This window comes from Saccoglossus kowalevskii, chromosome 7, assembly GCF_978046115.1.
Source record: "Saccoglossus kowalevskii chromosome 7, keSacKowa6.1, whole genome shotgun sequence".
Classification (NCBI taxonomy): Eukaryota; Metazoa; Hemichordata; class Enteropneusta; family Harrimaniidae; genus Saccoglossus; species Saccoglossus kowalevskii.
Window position 1 is genome coordinate 19417851 of NC_140647.1, and position 20516 is coordinate 19438366.

The 20516-nt window shown below is 33.8% G+C and overlaps 1 protein-coding gene across 3 annotated transcripts; it reads left to right on the forward strand.

The window, feature by feature from the left end:
- Positions 1-1842: 1842 nt before the first annotated feature.
- LOC100375464 (dynactin subunit 2-like) lies at positions 1843-19403 on the forward strand. Of its 3 annotated transcripts, XM_085501262.1 has the most exons (14): positions 1843-1908; positions 2939-3004; positions 6039-6203; positions 7262-7360; positions 7674-7831; positions 8292-8439; positions 8636-8701; positions 9128-9166; positions 9842-9991; positions 13119-13178; positions 14001-14033; positions 17072-17174; positions 17932-18023; positions 18713-19403. In XM_085501262.1, the coding sequence occupies exons 1-14, from the start codon at positions 1873-1875 to the stop codon at positions 18797-18799; spliced, it is 1302 nt and encodes a 433-aa protein (XP_085357388.1). In that variant the 5' UTR covers positions 1843-1872; the 3' UTR covers positions 18800-19403. The 3 variants fall into 3 exon arrangements, with proteins under 3 accessions (XP_085357388.1, XP_006813965.1, XP_002732686.1); XM_006813902.2 differs by lacking the exon at positions 13119-13178; XM_002732640.3 differs by lacking the exons at positions 13119-13178; positions 14001-14033.
- The last annotated feature ends 1113 nt before the right edge of the window (positions 19404-20516 follow it).

The window sequence follows — 20516 nt, forward strand, 5'->3', positions numbered from 1 at the left end:
GGGGGGGGTTACTCTCAAGCTTACCGACTGTCAAACTAGTGGGAATTGATAATGTTGAACTTCCTCATTCTCATGTTACCATCCCGACTACCAATATGCGTGTTTTCGTCGAAGTGTGCCTTCAACAGTGAACAAACATGACCGGGTTTTATGCCTGGTTTTGTACATTTTTATGACAAATATACACGTCTAACTCGTCCAAAAATATAGCCTACCAAACGTAATCGAAAATAACGGGAACCATGATACTAGTTGCGATCAAATCAAGTAAAATTGCACTATCTAGACTGGAAAAATCGGCACCTAACATACATTAGATGAGTTCGAACCACATATGATTTCGGGGTTTGTCGATGCTACAACCGACATAATGGGTTTCACGCATTTTCTGATGTTGATTTCAGATAGTGTGTCTTCCTGTTTGAATATGTAAGTTTCATTAGTGTTCCAACTGTTTGTCATTTAACAGTTTTAGAGTGTTTGATGGTAATAAATAATTTGTATGTTTCTATGGTAACCGTTGTGTCAGTTCTTTATTTGCACAGCCGTGTTCCCTATATTATGATGGTAAAGTTATTTTAGCTGCGTTTTTTTTTGTAAAATACAGATAACTATCAAATGTCCAATCTAATGTTGAGAGATACTGAGTGTACGAAGAATGTGTTTTGTATTATAGTTGGCATAGACAGTGTTGTTAACTTTAAACATTAATAATATTTTCTAAATTGAATTTCATTAAATACATGAATTTTATTTATATAAAATACCTTTAAATGTTTTATAAATTTCAAATTTCAAACTTGAGCAATCACAATACATTAGCAGATGCATATTAAAAACATTCATGTCTTTATGAAATTCACAGTATATTGTGAGATTTGTTAAATATGCATGAATATCATGAATTCTTTCATTTGAAGGAATGTTCTCTTTCTGCTTTATTTTTTCCCGTAAGCACCTTCTCAAACTATGATACGTTTATTCGGAGTTCGAGAAACTTTTTGATTCGATGGTCTGCAAGGTGTATCGTTACTACTCTGTATTCAAGGCATCGCCAAGGTATCTGTAACTTGTTTTTTTTTAAATAGTTTCTTAGTGGTATCGTGACAAGGTTTGATAATTATCATTGGTTTTGGTAATTTTTTTGGGGGCATAAGTGTTTTTTGCAGCTCGGCATTAATTTCAGACATCAATATAATATATAGTCACGGTCGGTCTGGTGTTTCGTTGTTATTTGGTGTTTGTACACCAATATTGCTTAGTTGATCATTGATGTATATTATGAACTCAAGACCTATATTTAGTAGAAATACTGAACAAAGAAACTAATTGCAGAAAAAAAATGGTAAAACTTCCTGCTAAAACGTGGTTGAATAATTTCACGATGGCATTGTGTTTCGCCAACTCAGTCTGTCCAACAAAACGTGTTGTAAGTTCCTAATATGATTTTAATGATTTTATACGTATTCTGTAAACTTTCTGTTAGTGAAAGTCACTTCTTTGCAGAGTAAATCGTAGGCGAGCTATTACAGATTGGGAAAAGTACAAAAAATAAATAAAATAACGACCTGTGTTGGATTCGATAACACAAACTCACTGGCAGCTAAACCATGCACCACAGTAGCTGCATGTGAACTTGCAACTCTACAACGTTTCAATGATAACCCTAGCAAAAATATCAATAGTTGTTTTTTTTTACCTTTTTGTACTGAGCTTGTGCGTATCTACTGCAATTCTTTCAGAGATACGAAACTATAATCGTTATGGTTTTGTTAAATGTGGTGTGATACCTTCAACTTACAATGAAACAGCGACCTCTAGAGAAGGGAATCAAAACAATACCGATCACATGACACGTCACTGACAGACAAAATGGCGGACCCGAAGTATGCTGATTTGCCAGGGATCGTAAGTGAAACAGATATTCAGTAATTGATCGGTGGACATATTTGTGTAAAAAACCGAAATAGCGAAACTGTGAATTTTGTTTGATTAACATCAGTAGATCACCACTGAACTCTATTGTTTTATGGGGCGTGTCCGGGTCGCCACTTTTATGCTAGTATTATTAATTATTGACACTATGCTCTTCATTGACACTCTAATATTGTTTTATTATAAGAATTACTTTCAACACAGTACCGAGTAACCATAACAAATTGTTGAAATATTCTCTATTTTATCAAGATTCTATGGTGAATCATTATCGATTTTACATTTTACATAAATTGGTACCCCCATCATAATTATTTTTCAATATTTAACAAAATAGTTTTCAAAATTGTTTTAAATTCAATTCACATCTCACATCACGTTCCCCCCATATTTCCCCCTACATTGTTGCATTTGTTTTATTTTTAGAAACTGTTTATTTCTTGGCATCTTCTATTGTATTTTGATGTCTGTATGTGTGATGTTCCCCAATTTAGGCAATTAAAAACGGGCATGGTTACCTCCGTAAGTCTATTGTTATACACAAGCAGATCATTACCACAGATCAATCCTGTATGCATCACTGTATGAAGGGTGACATTTTGTAGCCCTTCTAATACTATAGTATTTGCGACAACTACTGTATTTTGAATTAAGAAAACCAAACTCGAACATTTAACAGCAATTATGTTCATATGAGGATAATGCTGTGAGAAGCAACTGCATTATTTATGTTGTGTCTTTGGAAGATCATCTTTGAGCATGAATGTGGTGTTCTCATAAAAAGGAAGCTTTCAATCTCTAAGATTGCACCAAGGAATCATGGGACACAGTTGTTTTGTATTGCTAATTTTAATCCATTAAGTAAATTAGCTGTGATATTAGGCTTAACTGGAGCTGCCACTGAAGCTAGGGCATGATGTTCATGTGTATTATCATTACATCCTGTAATATCATCGCTTTTGATTTCATTCTAAACTTGACTTTTGACATTGACTGTTGTCAGGACACATCGCAACCAGACGTATTTGAGACGAGTGATTTGCCTGAAGAGGATCAAGATTACAAACCTGTAAGTTTGTCCATTGAAGTGCATCTGATATTTATTATAATTCTGATGAAAAGTACAGACATTGAGAATAATAATTTTAATAATGATATTTTGATAAATATGATTGTAGCTAGTCATTGTGTGCCCAGCTGTCTCATTATTATATTATTGAATCATGGAAATCAAATATCCTGGGTGATATTGTGATAATTAATTAATTGTTTGATATGTAAAATACTTGATTCCAGTGATTGTTGGTGAACTCCTGGGCTTCAACTGTGAAGGCAACACAGTGTCTGCTCAATATTGACTACTGGTAATTGACGCTGTAAAGCAAATATCTCGCAATAGACTTTTTTTTATTGCAGACTATTAGACTATTGTATTTTTTGTATGTGGTAACCAACCTTAGACAACTAATAGAGCAGACTTGCAACACTGTTTTTCATCTGATGTGTGCCAGTTATAATAAGACCACTTGCTTTGGGTGGAATGGTCACAGAAATGAGGAATGTGCCATACAAACACTGTCCAAGTCAAGATAAACACCCATCCTCCATACAAAAAGTTCTAAAATGTCTTTCAAAAGTAAAAATCAAAATAAATGTATTACATTAATTTATTATATATTCATACACGTTGAGTACAAGCATTAACTCATTCAAAGTGATATATCTTTCACAAATCTTGGTTTTCATTTCTACCAAGTTTTGGGATTTGCTATCGTTTTTTTTGACATATAGTCGTTATTTACAAAAGTACACAATGTATGCAAGCAATAGGTATTTTCAACGATTTTTGAGAGAGCAGGTGTGGCATATTGCATAATGTACCTCTGATAAACCAGATTAACACCTTAAGGATGCTGTACACCTTTTTTTGCTTTGAAACCCAAAATTCTACTTTTTTGTATTTTTCAATGCTGGACTACAAGGAGCAAACACTCAGTAGGAAAAAAAGTGAATTGGATGTTTTTATAGGGTGTAAAAAACAATTTTTGTTAATTAAAAACAAAAGCACATGTCATTGTTTTGAAAGCTATGTTTTAATTAATCAGCCAAAGACATAATAGACAGGTAATATGCATAATAGTCACCACCCATAGCAAATATAAACAGTCTCTTGCATTCAGTACAAGCTCAGACTAGTAATACAAGTATTAGTAGTCCGAGGTACAAGTTACATGCATTCCACTTACGATCGTCCACAAATTTCTCGCTCTTCAAGCAGTTGACTATGAAACCGTCTTGGGGTCGACTATGACAGTGACGAAAGAAAACGAATGCAAGGAAATTTGGAGAAGAACGTCGACAGTATGTAAAGCCATTATTATGAAAATTTAGTCGTGGAAGGTACCTTCCACGATTTAATTGATCAGACCATGGAGGTATAAACAGAAGGTAGAAAATTTGAGCACATGGCAGACTTAGTTTTTGTGACCAAATTACGTGTCATGACTCCGACCACAATGAGTCGGAAGTGAAACACTTGGGCCTGGACTTGGCTACACCATGGCTACACGTAAAGCACGAGACAAGCAGCTGTAAAAGCGTGTGTGTAAGCATCCTTGTTTTACCTGTTATATTTTTCTTAATCTTCACATTCTCAATAAATAATTTGATGGATTCAATGAAGTTAGATTTGTTATACATGATATAGAAAGTGAATTGAATGTAAGATACCGGCAGTAGTCCCCACCAGCAGTTGTTCCGGTACTATGTATTACGCATTGAAGATGGAAAAAGAATCATCACACTATTTTTGTCACAACAGTTTTGGGAACTAAAAAACGGAAAACACGATTAATGGCGAACAGGTTATGTTACAAATCAACAAAATAATAATGGAGCAAACAAACTGAAAATTCACCGCCCGATCGACAGACAACTTTAAACCTAAGTGATCGCATCTCCCGATTCAGTTCAGCACTCGCTGTGACTTCTCTCCCCCTCATTGCCATTCAAATCAGATAATACAGATCTTCGTCGAGACATCTCGCGCAGTAAAACAAAAATCTTGGAAAGAAAACTACATGTAGTTGACTCTGGTGGTGCGTTCAGCCACAGTTATTGGTTCAGCAGCTGAGCAAGAGAATGACCTTCCATGGAGGGCAATTTATGGTAATGAGTCTTCCAGAAAAAGAGTGTCTCCTCCCACAACGTATTAATGAATATGTAAATCATGACGTCATTTTGGCGCAGCTTTGTCACGCTGTGAAACAGTGTTTCCTATTGGATTTGGGAGCATAATTTCGTACTTTATAACCAATTGCGACCACGCATATCCACACATCTATGTGATTATGACAGACAGATACCATGACTATTCATTATGAGTTTGTTTTGATCCATGGGACAAACGGATTTTGAGTTAGCCGACGATACGTTGCTGCTAAGTTGTTTTTGCCATTTTCTCGGTTAAACAAAACAGCGATTCACGGCAACTGCAGGCCTTTGATCTCGAGTTTTAGTGGACGCATTATACTAATTTTTTGCACTGACACTCTTCGATATGTTCCCTCTCAAGCCGCGCTGGGATTTTTCTATTTTCCTATTTGTTTCGTAATTATGTTCTAATTTCTGAATACCGGAAAGAACCGGATCGCATTGTTTTTTCAAGATAGCTAAATTATTATTTCTTCTCCAACTATCATGTAGATATATATCTCAATTAACACGGAATGGTGGTGAACGTCGTCTGAAAAACTGTTTTGTTGCCAATGTTCCACTAAATTTGTTTATTCATTGGTTCAATTATTTTTTTACCGAAAATGGCTTTCTGTGTTTACACAGAGATCACGTGACTATACACGTCCATACACACACTATCTTGTCGATTTCATATCCAGTGTGAAATAAGCTTTCCATCAATATATAGCTTTGTGTTGTTCAGTAAATATTTTATATGAAAATATCAGTTTAGAAAATCAATACCAAAAACGGTACAGCATCCTTAAAAATAGGCGTTGCTAGTCAGTTCATTAGTTGTCCGAGAACCAACATGTCATGTGCCTGATGTATGCTTTCCCATAACTTCTAGTTTTATTATTATATAGGATGAACTGAACAGTGAAAGTGTAGAGAGGATAGCGATGCCTCCCAATTCAGCGTACAAGAAATTTAAAAATTCCTCGCTGGATGCTGGTAATCTGGACTTCTCAGATCGCATTGGTAAATATCGAAAAACTGGATATGACACTTCAAAAACTGAATATGAAATGGTGAGTGACATCAGTGTTGAATCTCAGCGATTGTTTCAATATTTCATGCTTTAATTTCATATTTTTGGGACAGTACCACAGTACCTGTAAAGTGCATCTCCAATAGAATATCATATAAACCAAAATTACATTTGTTAGAATATTGCTTCTTTTGACCATAGAAACATCTATAATTGACGTACACGCATAATAGAGTAAATATAGTATTCTCCATTTTTTATTGTAAGTCCATCTGCTCAAATCATTACTCAGACGTGCGTCAATTGATTTCTGTCAAAATAGATACAATATCCTGGCCAATTGTTTTTACAAATTTTGGATGAAATCATTCATAGTGAAAGTTTGTGATTTTATTGTTTTGTACTTTTACAATCGCAACTAGTAAGGTTTGTTCTCTGATTTAAAACGATTTATGAATAATCTCATCTGGGAAAGCTTACCATAGTTTCACTATCCAGGACTACACCATTAATTGACAACAATTATTATTGTACCTCATGACCATGACAGCCAATCAGATTACCGTATTAGAGGTTAACATTTTTGTATGTCTGCCTCTTGGCATAATTCTATGTTAATCTCCATCCTTCTCAATTTACCTGATTTATGCCGATAACTTGTCAGGGGAACACGATACGCAGCAATATTTATGAACTGATTGGTTTGCCAGGTTTACGTTCACTATTTGACTATCTTATTGGAGAGAAAAACTAGGATTTTGTAGCGATTTCGCATGATTTTTAGTCAAGCTTGATGAAATATCATGGCCAATTTTTTACAAATTTTGGATAAAATCATTCATAGACTTTTTTCCCATTTTCTTGGTCTGATTCGAAAGTTTGTGATTTTATTGTTTTGTACTTTTACAAATACAACTAGTCAGGCTTGTTCTCTGATTTAAAACTGACGATTTATAAATAATTTCATCTGGGAAAGCTTACCATAGTTTCACTATGTTTATGAATTGGTATCCATGACTACACCATTAATTGACAACAATTAATGGCAACCGTTGACAATGATAGTTATAAAGCAATATTTTTTTCAATACTCTCTAGGTTGGTGAAGAGAGTGGACTTCCAGAAACTCCAATTCAGAAATATCAACGACTACAGCATGAAATACGAGAGTTAAGTGAGGAGGTGGAACAAATCAAGGTAATATCATGTATCGTCACTTACATGTATACTGTAGTAAGGTTCTAACTATGCTGTCTGTGTGTTCATAAAATCTATTTGTGGAGATCCAGACTGAATTGAAAAAGACATATGTTTTTTGTTTAAATTTTGTCACGATGATAGGATACGAGAACAAAAATTATATTATATTGCATATGTTCTGCAACATGCTCTGTGGTTTAAAATTTGAATTTGTCTCCCACAATGCATTGCACATATGCTCAGTAGCTTCAAAATTGAATTGAGACATGCAAACTTTGAAATGGTAAAAAATGTTCATTTTTTTTTTCAGACTACAGCCAAAGAAGAAGCTAAAGTAAATGACTCTCCTGTACTACTTATTGAACAAGTACATAATTTACAAGACCAGTTACATAGTTTACATTTAGAGAAACTACTGACTACAGAACCATTGCTAGATTTAGCAGATCCACAGTCTCAGCTTCCAAAGTATGTTTTGTAGCATTTACACTGTCATGCACATACATGTACATGTATATGATTTAGAAGACTTTCCCAGAGATTTTCTGACTAAGGGAATAAGGGTAGTTAAAACATGGGCTTGACAAACTTAAACTTTTCGTTTAGGAGAGGGGTCGTTATTTCATTTACTTCGGCAGAAAATGTACTTTAGTTTGTTGCATTTTTTTTCTCAAACTTGCAAACTTTTCTTTATAGGGGAACAGGGTGGGGGTGAATATTTAACGAAGGGATTACATTTCCTGTGCATGTTTTAATTATTCATGGTTCTATAATAACGCCATTTCTAAAAAGCTTATATAGTAACATCCTCTGGAATTGAATTCAATTCTATAGACATGTGCGACTACCCTGCCATGAAAATCTGTAGATGCAAATGACAAATCCATACTAATGTGCATCTTACTTATTGACATTGTGGATATTGTAGGAAATTACTAGGACAACTAGATACTTATAAGAAGATGGCTGGAAGTCCTACTAAGAAACCTGAGGCGCAGTCAGCGACAGATGGACAACATATGGTCTATGAACTATATTACAAACCTGAACAAGCTAAATTTAGTGAAGTTTCAATGGTATATCTTCATTTTGTATTCTCATTAATAGTGTTTATATTTACGGCAATTAGTAACCCAAGTTATTTCACAGAATTCTAAAGCTGAAAGCCTTGTTGGTGGGAATGTCATTTTATCAACAAATCTAAAAATGTTATATCTCATGTATTGTCCACTTATATGTACCATTGACTACTGGTTGATTGTTCGTTTGTAGATAGCAGAATTGGAACAGCGGTTAGCCAAATTAGAGACACTGGTTGGAGAGGATCCACAGAAACTTGTGAGTTGATTATCGATAGAGTAGCATTAACGCAATGCTGTCCATGGTGCCGAATGTCGATCATCATGTTTAGTTACAAATAGAATGATGTACGCAGGCCAATATAAATGAATGCTTGTTGTGTCATAAATTCTCTGTTGTCTGTTGTTTTTTCTTCAATTTTATTCTGAAATTTATTTTTATTTTTACATTTTTAGACAAATTTAAGGAGTCTGTATGAAAGTTAAAGGTGATAGGAACACTCTGAGCTATTTTCATGCAAATTAGGTGATCAGAGGGCATCATTGACCACATCATTTTATGTCCTGCCTTTTCCCTGTGTACTTTTTATCTGCTGTAAAAAATTTTTACCTGTTTAGACATCACATGACATTTTAATTAACCACAATGGAATTTATATCCCATTCTTTAATTAATTTATTGCAGTCATTGCTGAGAAGAGAAACACAATCAAATGGCCTTGTGGTGAGTTTATTATCAGTATTTAACAGCAGTAACCGCAACTTCCATACTACGGTAACTGCATGAGTTCGTGAACGTTGGATATATGACCCTTGAAGTCAATAGACCATTTTCCGTACACTGCGAGAATCACGCGTTATGCGTGAAATCGAACGTAAAAACAGGACAAACAAAGGTCATAGCGTCGTAGTGGCGTCAAACATCGCGTGGGATTCGACAAACGCGAAAGTATTTTGGGGACATTTCCATGCTTAATAATGTGCTGTCCACATTTGATGATAGGCAATTTCGATTAAATAAGGGTATTCGGAAGCAATATTCCTCTATCGAAGATTGGCCGGTCGGTGTGAGCTACGAAATAAGGAAATTCGAGTTCAAAATCAAATCGTTCGATTTTTGCGGCAGACGTTCGACGCGCGTCTTTCATGCATCTCGCAATTGTACGGAAAATCACCTATTCAGCTTACCACTTCACTATGCATCAACTGTTAACTGGATCAACTGTTCCTTGTTGTCAAATATGGCTTGACGGTCTTGCTTGTACCTGTGTGTAATGATATGCTCGACCGAAATGTGATCTCCATACTGAGATTTGTACACCAGCTATTATTGATTTTGGGTTTATTTATCTCAGGACAACTAGGTTAATCTAATATAGGTTGTGTGATTATTTTATAGGATGCAGTTGCTGTCATGCAAGCCAGGACTACGTTGTTGGATCCAATACAACTGGAACACGTTGACGCCCGTTTGCAGGGCCTGCTACAAAGATTGAACACAATTAAAACGAAAAAGAAGTCTGTGGAAGATGTCAGTAAAGAAAGCAGGGTGAGTTATTCATTCTCATTCTCATGTCATTTACGAATGATTATCACAGTGGTGGAGGATCACTTGCTGCAGATGTATCACATTTTAATATTTTGAGTGTATTCACTTGGTTTTTAATTCACAGATTCACCAATAAAACAATCAGTTGTATTGTAATTTTACATGTTCATGTGGGTTTAATTTAGGTAGCTGATTTCTCTCATCATCAGATGTAAAACCTTGTGAATATTGATTGTATTTATATTAGTTATACCTCAAGCTTTAACCAATGCTGTGATTTATGCTTTAGATGTAACACATCACTGAAAATGTTTTAAAGAACTGCTGTTTTCTTTGAAAATTAATAATTAAATTTGTAGCTTATTACATGTATAACACCGATATTCATGTAGCTTTTAACGAAGGATGCTTTAAGATACTAGATCAGCTAATAGCCAGTACTTCACTTCTATTCTAAGTTACACTTCATAGAAAATATCTGTCTTGAAGCATTGATGTTCTATTCTTGTTACAAGCCTTAGTATTTACAATCTGTTATCTATAGTATTAGTCCTTGCTTTGTCCTTCGCTTTTGCAATCCATGTGATGCCTGTTGTCTTAATTTATTATATATGTAGAGTCTGGTACAAATTATTCTTATGTGTCGGTATACAAGTTCAATTGAATTCTTTTATTCAGGCACTTAACCTGTTGTTTCCACTACTCTGGTGCTTGTTTTTTTTTTTACTGTACTTCTTCGGTTTTCCTTTTCTGGCCTGCAGTGTACCAATGAGTGAAATGTACTGTAGAATACTTTTTTTCGCTTGGAATTTATTTTCACTATTTTCGCTGAAGGGATGATTCCGTGAAAATAAAATCCAGCGAATATACTCCTATATTTCACATTAAACTCATCAAAAATCAGTGAAAATAAATTCCATACACAACGCCCAAAAAGCCTTTTCAGTGAAAATTAATTCCAGCGAAAATAAAGTATTCCACAGTATTTTTCCTTGTGGTTGAGATTTTGCCTTTAAACCTGGATACTAATGGAAAAATATCAATTGCACATAGTTTAACCTGGCGTTCTGTATTTGTTAGAATCATGATAGTAACACATGCAAGGTTTCCCCCACTGTTGCAAGTGGGGTGTCAGCTCTTTTTTGATTTGGTTTGGTCAACTTTTTAGCTCCCCTGTCGACTTTGTTGAGCTGAGCTTATCATCCATGTCAACTTTTTACATTTTCGACTTCTTCTTGAAAACTACCATTCTTATTGCTTTGATACTTGATGTATATGTACTTTGGACTGAGCTCTCTTAGATTTGTTCATTTCGTGATGATATCTTCAATTTTATAATTTTGATGAATATTTTCAACTTCTTTTGAAAACCGCAGGTCTGACTGCTTTGATATTATACATATAGGTAACTACCTGTAGGGCGCTCTCAGATTTGTTTATTTCGAGATGATATCTTCAATTCTCTAATTTTGATGAATATTTTTGTCATTTTTGGTAAAAAGTGATATTTTGGACTTCTTGTTAGAACCGCAAGTCCGATTGATTTGATATTACATACAGGTACTCCCAGGTAGACCTCTCTCAGATTTTTTCATTTCATGATGATATCTCCAATTCTAGAATTTTGATGAATACTTTGTCATTTTTGGTAAAAAGTGATATTTTCGACTTCAGAAGCCTGATTGCTTCAATACTATACATATAGGTACCTCAGGTAGACGTCTCTCAGATTTGTTACTTTTCAATGATATCTTCAGTTCTTTGATTGAAATGTGCATTGCTAACAGCGGCGCTATCTCAGCCGAGATTTTTCCGCCATCTTTAAATACAAATATATACAAACACATTACTTTTCTGGAAAATGTGAAAATAAATGTCATACAAACTCCTATACTGTAACTTGATGACCAATTGTATGCTACGCTTAGTGCAACGGTTTAACACAAAGCAAGCCTTATTATTAAACACCATATTTTTTGCCAATTCTACTTGCAAACTGGATTTCTTTGATGTGTTAGAAATCTCAAGTTTATCAAAATAATTTCAATGATGCATCTATCTATCTTTCTATTTCTGAAAGCATTAAATTGTTTGACATTTGGTGAGTGGGTTCTTTCATCCTAAAATGCAAATAAGGTATCAAATTCTTGCAACATTGACTGATCTACCTTTAAATTACCCCCTGCTATTTGGTGTATGCATGGTGTATGTCTTTGAAATTTCCATAAAATTGTGTTCCAGACAAAAATATAACCAGTCCTGCAATCAAGTTACCAGCCATGCAGTAAATACTGTTTCAAAATATTTCCATTCCTATTCCAAGTAAGCACCCACTACAAAAACATTCTACCAACAGTTAAAACAGATAATTTAAATTTCCCATGCATTTTTTGTTCCTAGGATTCAAAGCTTCAGTTTATAGAGACATGATGTTAGGAACTGAGAAGGGGGTGTGGCATATTTTTGGAGGGTTGGTGGTGATCTTTGATATATGAAGATATATAACCCTGCATTACATTTATACATCAACAGTTCATTAAACAGGCTAAAAAAAAGGTGTCAGTCACTTTCTACAAATCAAGTCTAAAAGTCCACTATTGTTTTAATTCTGGATACTGTCACACACTTAAAATGTCTTCTAAAACTGATTTTAAATTCAACCAAAACTTTTTAGTGGACAAGATAGATGCACGTTTTTTTCAACCGTGACACATAAAATAATAAAACACAAATAAGAATGAATGAATGAGTAGAATCATGCATTGCTTGAAAACAAAGGAGGTAAAAAGCTGGTTTTTACATGGGGCTGTATGGAGAAGATGCGATCCCACAATCCTTTGCAAATCCAATATGGAGTTAACTCCTTTTTTTCTCTGTAATAGAAAGAAGGAGCCATCTGATTGGCTTGACATTTCTCTATTTTAACTGTGGTGGCGCAATTATCCTACGCCTCTTTCTTAACAAGTGTAATATGTGGAGACAGTAAGGCGGAATATTATACCTTGGAAATTTAAGATGATGTTTAGCGTGGAATCATTGTAATCATTTACCGCTGTCTCACTGTTGTAGTTATCGTATAGTTTTAAACTTTTGATTTTAATTATTCCGGTATTAACATGTTTCTCAGGAGGAGGAGGAGGAGGAGAATGAAAATGAAAATGAAGAGTTTGATTCCTTTAATGATGAGGTATTGAAAGATAATAAAATAGACTGGGTATTGGATGTAGATGTTGTATACACATGGTATAATTTGTAGACACTGTAGGTGTAGATGCAATAAACCCTGTATAGAATATTGATTTTATGGGCATGGTATTATTTGTAGATATTGTAGGCATGATAGTGGAAGTAGATGCAATAGACCTGGTATAGTAGTTCTGGTATATAATATGTGTATGTTGTGTTGTAGATATGGTATTATATGTAGACATAATATTGGAAGTTGATAAAATAGACATGGTATTAGGTCTAAATGTAGTGTTGCATAACAATAATATATAATTATAATATACATGTCTTTGGTGTTGATGTGTCAACAAGCATACAGATACGTATACATTTATAAGTACAATATGTATATTTTTGGATAAATGTGTGTTGTCTTGTTTTGTGCTGAAATTATTGTCCAATAGTTTAACTATAAACAGTAATAATGCCCAGCCCAAACAAAAATTCTGTGGTATATACTTAATGACCATATTGGGTGAAATAAAAGCAGTGTCCAATTTTAGACATACCGGTACTGTTTAATTGAAGTGATCGGCTGTTTAATTAGATATTGAAAGCATTCCTATAAATATGTTTATGTTGTTGTGTACTGACTTTTTGTCTCCACGCATTAGTCACTTCGACTATTTGTTTCACAATCATCCCAGCAATGCAGGAACAAAAAAAAACAACTTGCACTTTTGTAGAGAAATGAATGAGTAAATGCATCAAGACTGAGTTCAACTTGTACTAATCTAAATTGATACCAGTGTTGTCTTATAGTAGTTGTTTTCTATTCAAGGCTCAGCAACCTAACAATGAAGTGAGCAAGCAGGTAATCATTGGGTGCATGTTTACATTACCTGTTTCAATATTTTTATTTTTAAAGGTGTTTGGGTTTTGGCTGATTTTAATCATATATTTTTATTTATTATGTTATATAGGCATGAAAATTTCATTAGCTTTTTTGCTCTTTGATTCACTAACTCAACTTCTTTCTTTCTCTGGAACTGCTATTATTATATATTTGAACTTGCTACATTTTCTCTGAATTTGCTATTGTTTTCACTCGCTACTAAGAACATTTTCTGACATAACTTTATATATTTGAACTTGCTACACCTTCTCTAAATTTGCTAGTTTTTACTCGCTACTAAGAACCTTTTCTGACAAAACTTTATATATTTGAACTTGCTGCACCTTCTCTAAATTTGCTAGTTTTTACTTGCTACTAAGAACCTTTTCTGACATAACTTTATATATTTGAACTTGCTACATTTTCTCTGAATTTGCTATTGTTTTCACTCGCTACTAAGAACCTTTTCTGACATAACTTTATATATTTGAACTTGCTACATTTTCTCTGAATTTGCTATTGTTTTTACTCGCTACTAAGAACCTCTTCTGACATAACTTTATATATTTGAACTTGCTACATCTTCTCTGAATTTGCTATTGTTTTCACTCGCTACTAAGAACCTTTTCTGACATAACTTTATATATTTGAACTTGCTACATTTTCTCTGAATTTGCTATTGTTTTCACTCGCTACTAAGGACCTTTTCTGACATAACTTTATATATTTGAACTTGCTGCGTCTTCTCTGAATTTGCTATTGTTTTCACTCGCTACTAAGGACCTTTTCTGACATAACTTTATATATTTGAACTTGCTACATTTTCTCTAAATTTGCTATTGTTTTCACTCGCTACTAAGAACCTTTTCTGACATAACTTTATATATTTGAACTTGCTACATTTTCTCTGAATTTGCTATTGTTTTTACTCGCTACTAAGAACCTTTTCTGACATAACTTTATATATTTGAACTTGCTACATTTTCTCTAAATTTGCTATTGTTTTCACTCGCTACTAAGAACCTTTTCTGACATAACTTTATATATTTGAACTTGCTACATCTTCTCTGAATTTGCTATTGTTTTCACTCGCTACTAAGAACCTTTTCTGACATAACTTTATATATTTTAACTGCACCTTCCCTGCATCCACCACAGTTTCTGCGGATTTTTTAGTGATGCTGCTAAAATATCTTGACTTCCTGCGTCTTCTGTGAAACTGTTCAGAGAATGTCTTGAATCATTAGTTCGTGTCTTTTCTAAAATTACTATGCTTGCAACAATGTTACACATACTCATATCCATATGCCATAATTAAACAGTTATCCTGGTATGTTTTGTTGTTTGCATAATGTATATTTACATGACAGGGTTTCATTTAATTTGGTGTGCCATATATTGTCCATATATATTATTTAACACTCTTACTTAGCATTATAAAAGTTATGATCACAGTTACAATATTGTACACTGATATATGCATGTAAACACCCATGCACCAAGCATGTTTGCTTTGCTCATCACAAGCTGTATTAGTCACACAGAAAGGCCCACATATTCGGGGGGGGGGGGGGTAACTTAAAAAAATAATTATGAAAATAGATTTATTTTGTCCATATATATTGTTATTGATACCCGGTCATCAACTTTTTTTCTCATGGTTACAATAACTCAAAACGTATAAATTCCAACCAAGTACGATTATAGAGTTTCATGTGTATCCATGTATTACAAAGTTTGAGCAAGAAAAAAACACTTAAAAATTATCTTTGTTAGAGGGTCTATGGTTACACTGTTTATTTGTTTATTCTCATAAGCTGTGTCATGTCCATGGTCACAAATACCGCATGTTCCATTCATAGAAGGTCATTACGAAGATACCTCAAAGTATGCACGAAGACAGTACAGCGGCAGTATCGGCCGACGCGCAGCGGAGGTCGATGCGACAGCGTACTGTCTGAGTGTGCATACTTTGAGGTATCTTCGTAATAACCTTATTATTATACATCTTTTCCTTCCAAGGATACATCATGGGAATGCCGAAATCAGCGAACTTCTTTGTATGGAGTCCGGTCAAACCCTAGTGGCAGCCATGTTTGTTTTTATTATTAGCGGACACTTACGCGCGTAATCATTCCATATTTGGAATTCGCATTTCCTAATATGGTAGGATGAAAATACTCCGTAAAATACCGCAAAATTACGGCACACTGTAACTTATGGCGTTACGGTGACAGATGTATAATGATAATTAATAGTACATCATCTGTATTACTGAATTTGCTTTATTAGTTCATGCTATTACATTAATCAAACAGAGTATGTTTACTGTAGAGGGATTAATTATTCACTGGGTTTTAATTTTGCTTATTTCGCTGACTGGAAAATGCGCTTTATTAAATTAAAACCTAGTGAATATGTAAAATTTAGCATAGAACACATTATCTAAATGATAAAACCGTGAATTTAAAACCCATTAAATATGCCTGAAATGGTAAATAAGCGAATTTCAAACCTAGTGAAAATTAGTCATTTTACAGTATTGTCAAAATAAGTTGTATTTTAATGACCCATTCGATATTAATAAAAGTAATAGGACAAGTATGGCACTTCTATTCCCTGATTATCATTATTCATTGTCATGTGTTGACTCTGGAACACTCAGAACATTCAAGATTTTAAGGTTTAACAATTTACTTACTGTTGTATATGTTCCACCATTTTGAGCTACCCCAGTACACTGGGGTTTTCAGGTGACATATAACACACTTACAAAATTATGTATTCTGACACATGAAATAACGTAGTCCTAAAAACGCCACAATATATTGCTTTTGCACATCTAAAAGTTAAGATTATAGAGATGATGTGTTATCAAGTGAAAGTAATTTAAATTGATGAACTGTGCTTTGAACCTCTTGCTGTCAAATAATTTTTGTAAAAAGCTCAAAGGTAAAAATCAACAACAAATGATTATAGATTGTTTATTAATTTGTAATATTTTTATTGTTCATTAGATATCTGAATTATACGATATGATGGAAAGATGGGATGGTATAGCAGAGACTTTACCAAAGACTGTGGAAAGATTGAACTCTCTCCAAGTACTGCACAACCAAGGTATATTGACAGAATATTAATAACTCCTTATGTCAAAATTTCATGATTTATAGTACCAGTAAGGTTTCTGATAAAAGTGCTCAAAAAACTTGGCCTCAAGCATTATCGTGGATTTCAGCGAATTCTGGTTCAGGAACGAGGCACAAGAGTCAACCATTGTGATTAAATTCACTTTGTAATGTTATTTGTAGGCATTTCTAAATGATCACAGTTTTTGGTCTTAAAAGAGTTACATAATCGTTGATTTGGACACAAGTCATCATCAACTTTTGAGCTTTTTTATTCAGTAGAAAATATTTTTTGGAGAAAAAATGTATGCAAAAATGAGACTTTTTGAAGCTAACTCCATAGCATTATTTCATGAGAATTTCCTTATGTGTGATACCAAGAGTACCGGTACCCATCTTATACCAGCATATGATTTTCTCACAACGTAACTGATTGAAATTTTGAGATATGGCTCAACGGCTCAACAATTTTTTTTACAATTTTTATGGGGTTTTCACCCATATATTGTGCACAAAATATTATGCTGACCATCTATTCTATCAGGTTTCTGTGATCAACAATATAAATCAAATAAAACCATACTATAAAAGTCAAAGAAATCTGATGATATGTTTTAATTGGTAGTTAATCACAAAAAAAATCAAATTTGGTGAGCTCCTGGTGACGACAATTAGATGTAGCTTAGATACCCCAAATTTGTTGTGTGCTCATCGTCAATTAAATTTTGGCTTGTTGTGGTTTATTTCAGCATTACAGTTTAGTCAGGCACTTAGTCACTTGGATACCACTCAACAGCAGATATCATCAAGTTTGAAATCACAATATTCTACAATGAAAAAGGTAAAAAAGTCAATTCAAATGGAATTTTATTCGTCTGTGGATTACTGTAAATGCATTAATTATTAACTGGGTTTTAATTTCGATATTTTTGCCAATAAGTAAAATCCGCTAAATTAAATCCATGTGAACATACTATAGAACTCATTGTTTACATGTCAATTTCGTGAACATAAAATTGTTCAAAACATCAAAATAGTGAAATTAAATGCCAGTGAAAATAAATGGTTTTACAGTAATAGTAATGCACTAGTGACTTGCACACCTTGAGATAATGACAAAAACAAGGAGAGGTCAAATATCCGAGCAGTGCACAACAAAACATTTGCTTCTGACTTGCAACATGTTGACAATTACCTAGAGGTGGGACTCGCCAATTACACTCAACTGATTGTGTTTGTATAAATATGTACATGTTTCTGGTTTAGTTACCAATATTCACATAATATATTGAAGTTGTCACAGGTGGACGTTACAGTGTATAATCAACTTAATATTACCCCACATTATACACCCATCTCCAGCATAAACACTCGCCCATACAAACAAAAAGTTACCTTGTAAATCAATTACTTTCATTAAAGAATTTGTTCATTGCTCTTTTTGACTTGATAGTCACTGACGGGGGCTATGTCATTCACAATATGTAATTAACATGTCACTAACATTTTGTCTAATATTTTTCTTCACAGTTACAAGATTCCTTCGCTTCCAACATGGCTGCCATCCAGGCGAACTGTGCCAGCCTTGATGAGAGACTTAAAAAACTGAAAAAATAAGCGTTCCTAAAATGACTCCTTAAGTTATTAGTAAATTTAAAATTAATCAATCATGGTAAATTCATATTTTAACCAATATCTCTTGATAACTGCTTCAAAACTGTATGTGTGTATTTCTCTGCTATGTCAACCATAATATTCTGAGAAATTTCTGGATTTAAACAATTGGTAGACGTGTAGTTAGTGTATGGTACTGATTTTATTTCCACAAGCTATTATAAAATTATTACAATTCTCATATTTGCATCAGGTTCAGTATTACATTCAGAAATTTGTTCAGGAGTACGTGAAATGGATATTTTGGGTCTTAAAAGTAAGGGGAGAGGGATCAGAGAATTAAATATTCATGTCATTTGATCAATGAATTTTCAGGGTTTCAGACTTTTGAACAGTTCAGTTGCTATGGATACCACGGCATAATATACAAATTACTGTAATTCAAATGTCATTCACTGCCTTGTATTGATGCTTGTTTTTTTGTTTTTTTCTATTGAAAATTGTAAACTTTATATTTGTCTTGTAATGTATTTCTCTGCATATGACGACATATGGTAGTGTCTGCTTAAAAAATAAATAAAAGAGGATTGTCCTTGATTGTGGTAAATTTGTATGTGATGTTAAGTGAAATAGTGTAATTTTACAATTCTGGGAGGGGGGGGTTTATGAAAACAAGGTGTCACAGCAGTTTCTGCAAAAAATTGTACTTGAGATAAACATTTAGCTGGACACATTACATAAAAATTGCCATGTTCAAATATCAGACACACTTTATGGGAAATTTTCTTGTAAAAATATCAAGACACTTTCAAATGCTTTTCAATAACAGAAATGAAACTACGTTTTCTTCAGTTATTTCATTAATTATTTATGCTTTGTGTCCTCCTCTTATTTTTTTGTCTCCAACAAATCAATTGGGTCCTTACGTAAACATTGCCTATTATGTGATAGGGGTAGTTGTTTAGGGGTAAAATTTAAGCCCCATTCAACCAAGTCCTTTCCCCGGGATTGTACACTGCATCTCAATTTGTTTACACGACTTTGGTGCTATAAAAGTGATACTGGTCAACAGCTTTTAAATTTAACCGCTCTTCACCCACCCTTTCCACTAAGTGATGAATCACCATTTGTGAATCTCCATGTACTGGTAATGTTATGAAGATGTAATACTGTAAAATGTTAATTGCCTAATTTGCATAAATTATGTACTTTTCTGAAAAACCATGATGCATCAAGATTTCAATGAAACATGATACTTTATTTCTCTAATGTACATGTTTAGTTTAGGGTTGAATTCTGTGCGTACAAATTTTTTGTATAAATTATCTCTAGTACTACTCATCAAGCTTAAAAAAACGTGATATATAATTTTTGATAATCCATGCACCTGATTGCTTCATGTTTAAAATCCATGCATATTAAATATTTGCATAAATTAGGCAATTTTATGATTTATCAAAATAGCCAGTCATTAGATTTAGATTAAACTTGGTACACATATGTAAACTATAGATACAATCTACTCTAATCCTTATTAGTCCCTGTTCGAACGAAGTTAATATAATTCGGTCTCTGTCCGTCCTTCCGTCGTCCAGTGCCACATTTCAGAACCCTTTAGACCAAATCTGTTCATTCTTTGCATGTGCCCAATACTTTGTCCGGGACATATGTACATGCAGTGGTTTACTGAATCAATCCAAAATGGCTGACTGGCAACCAT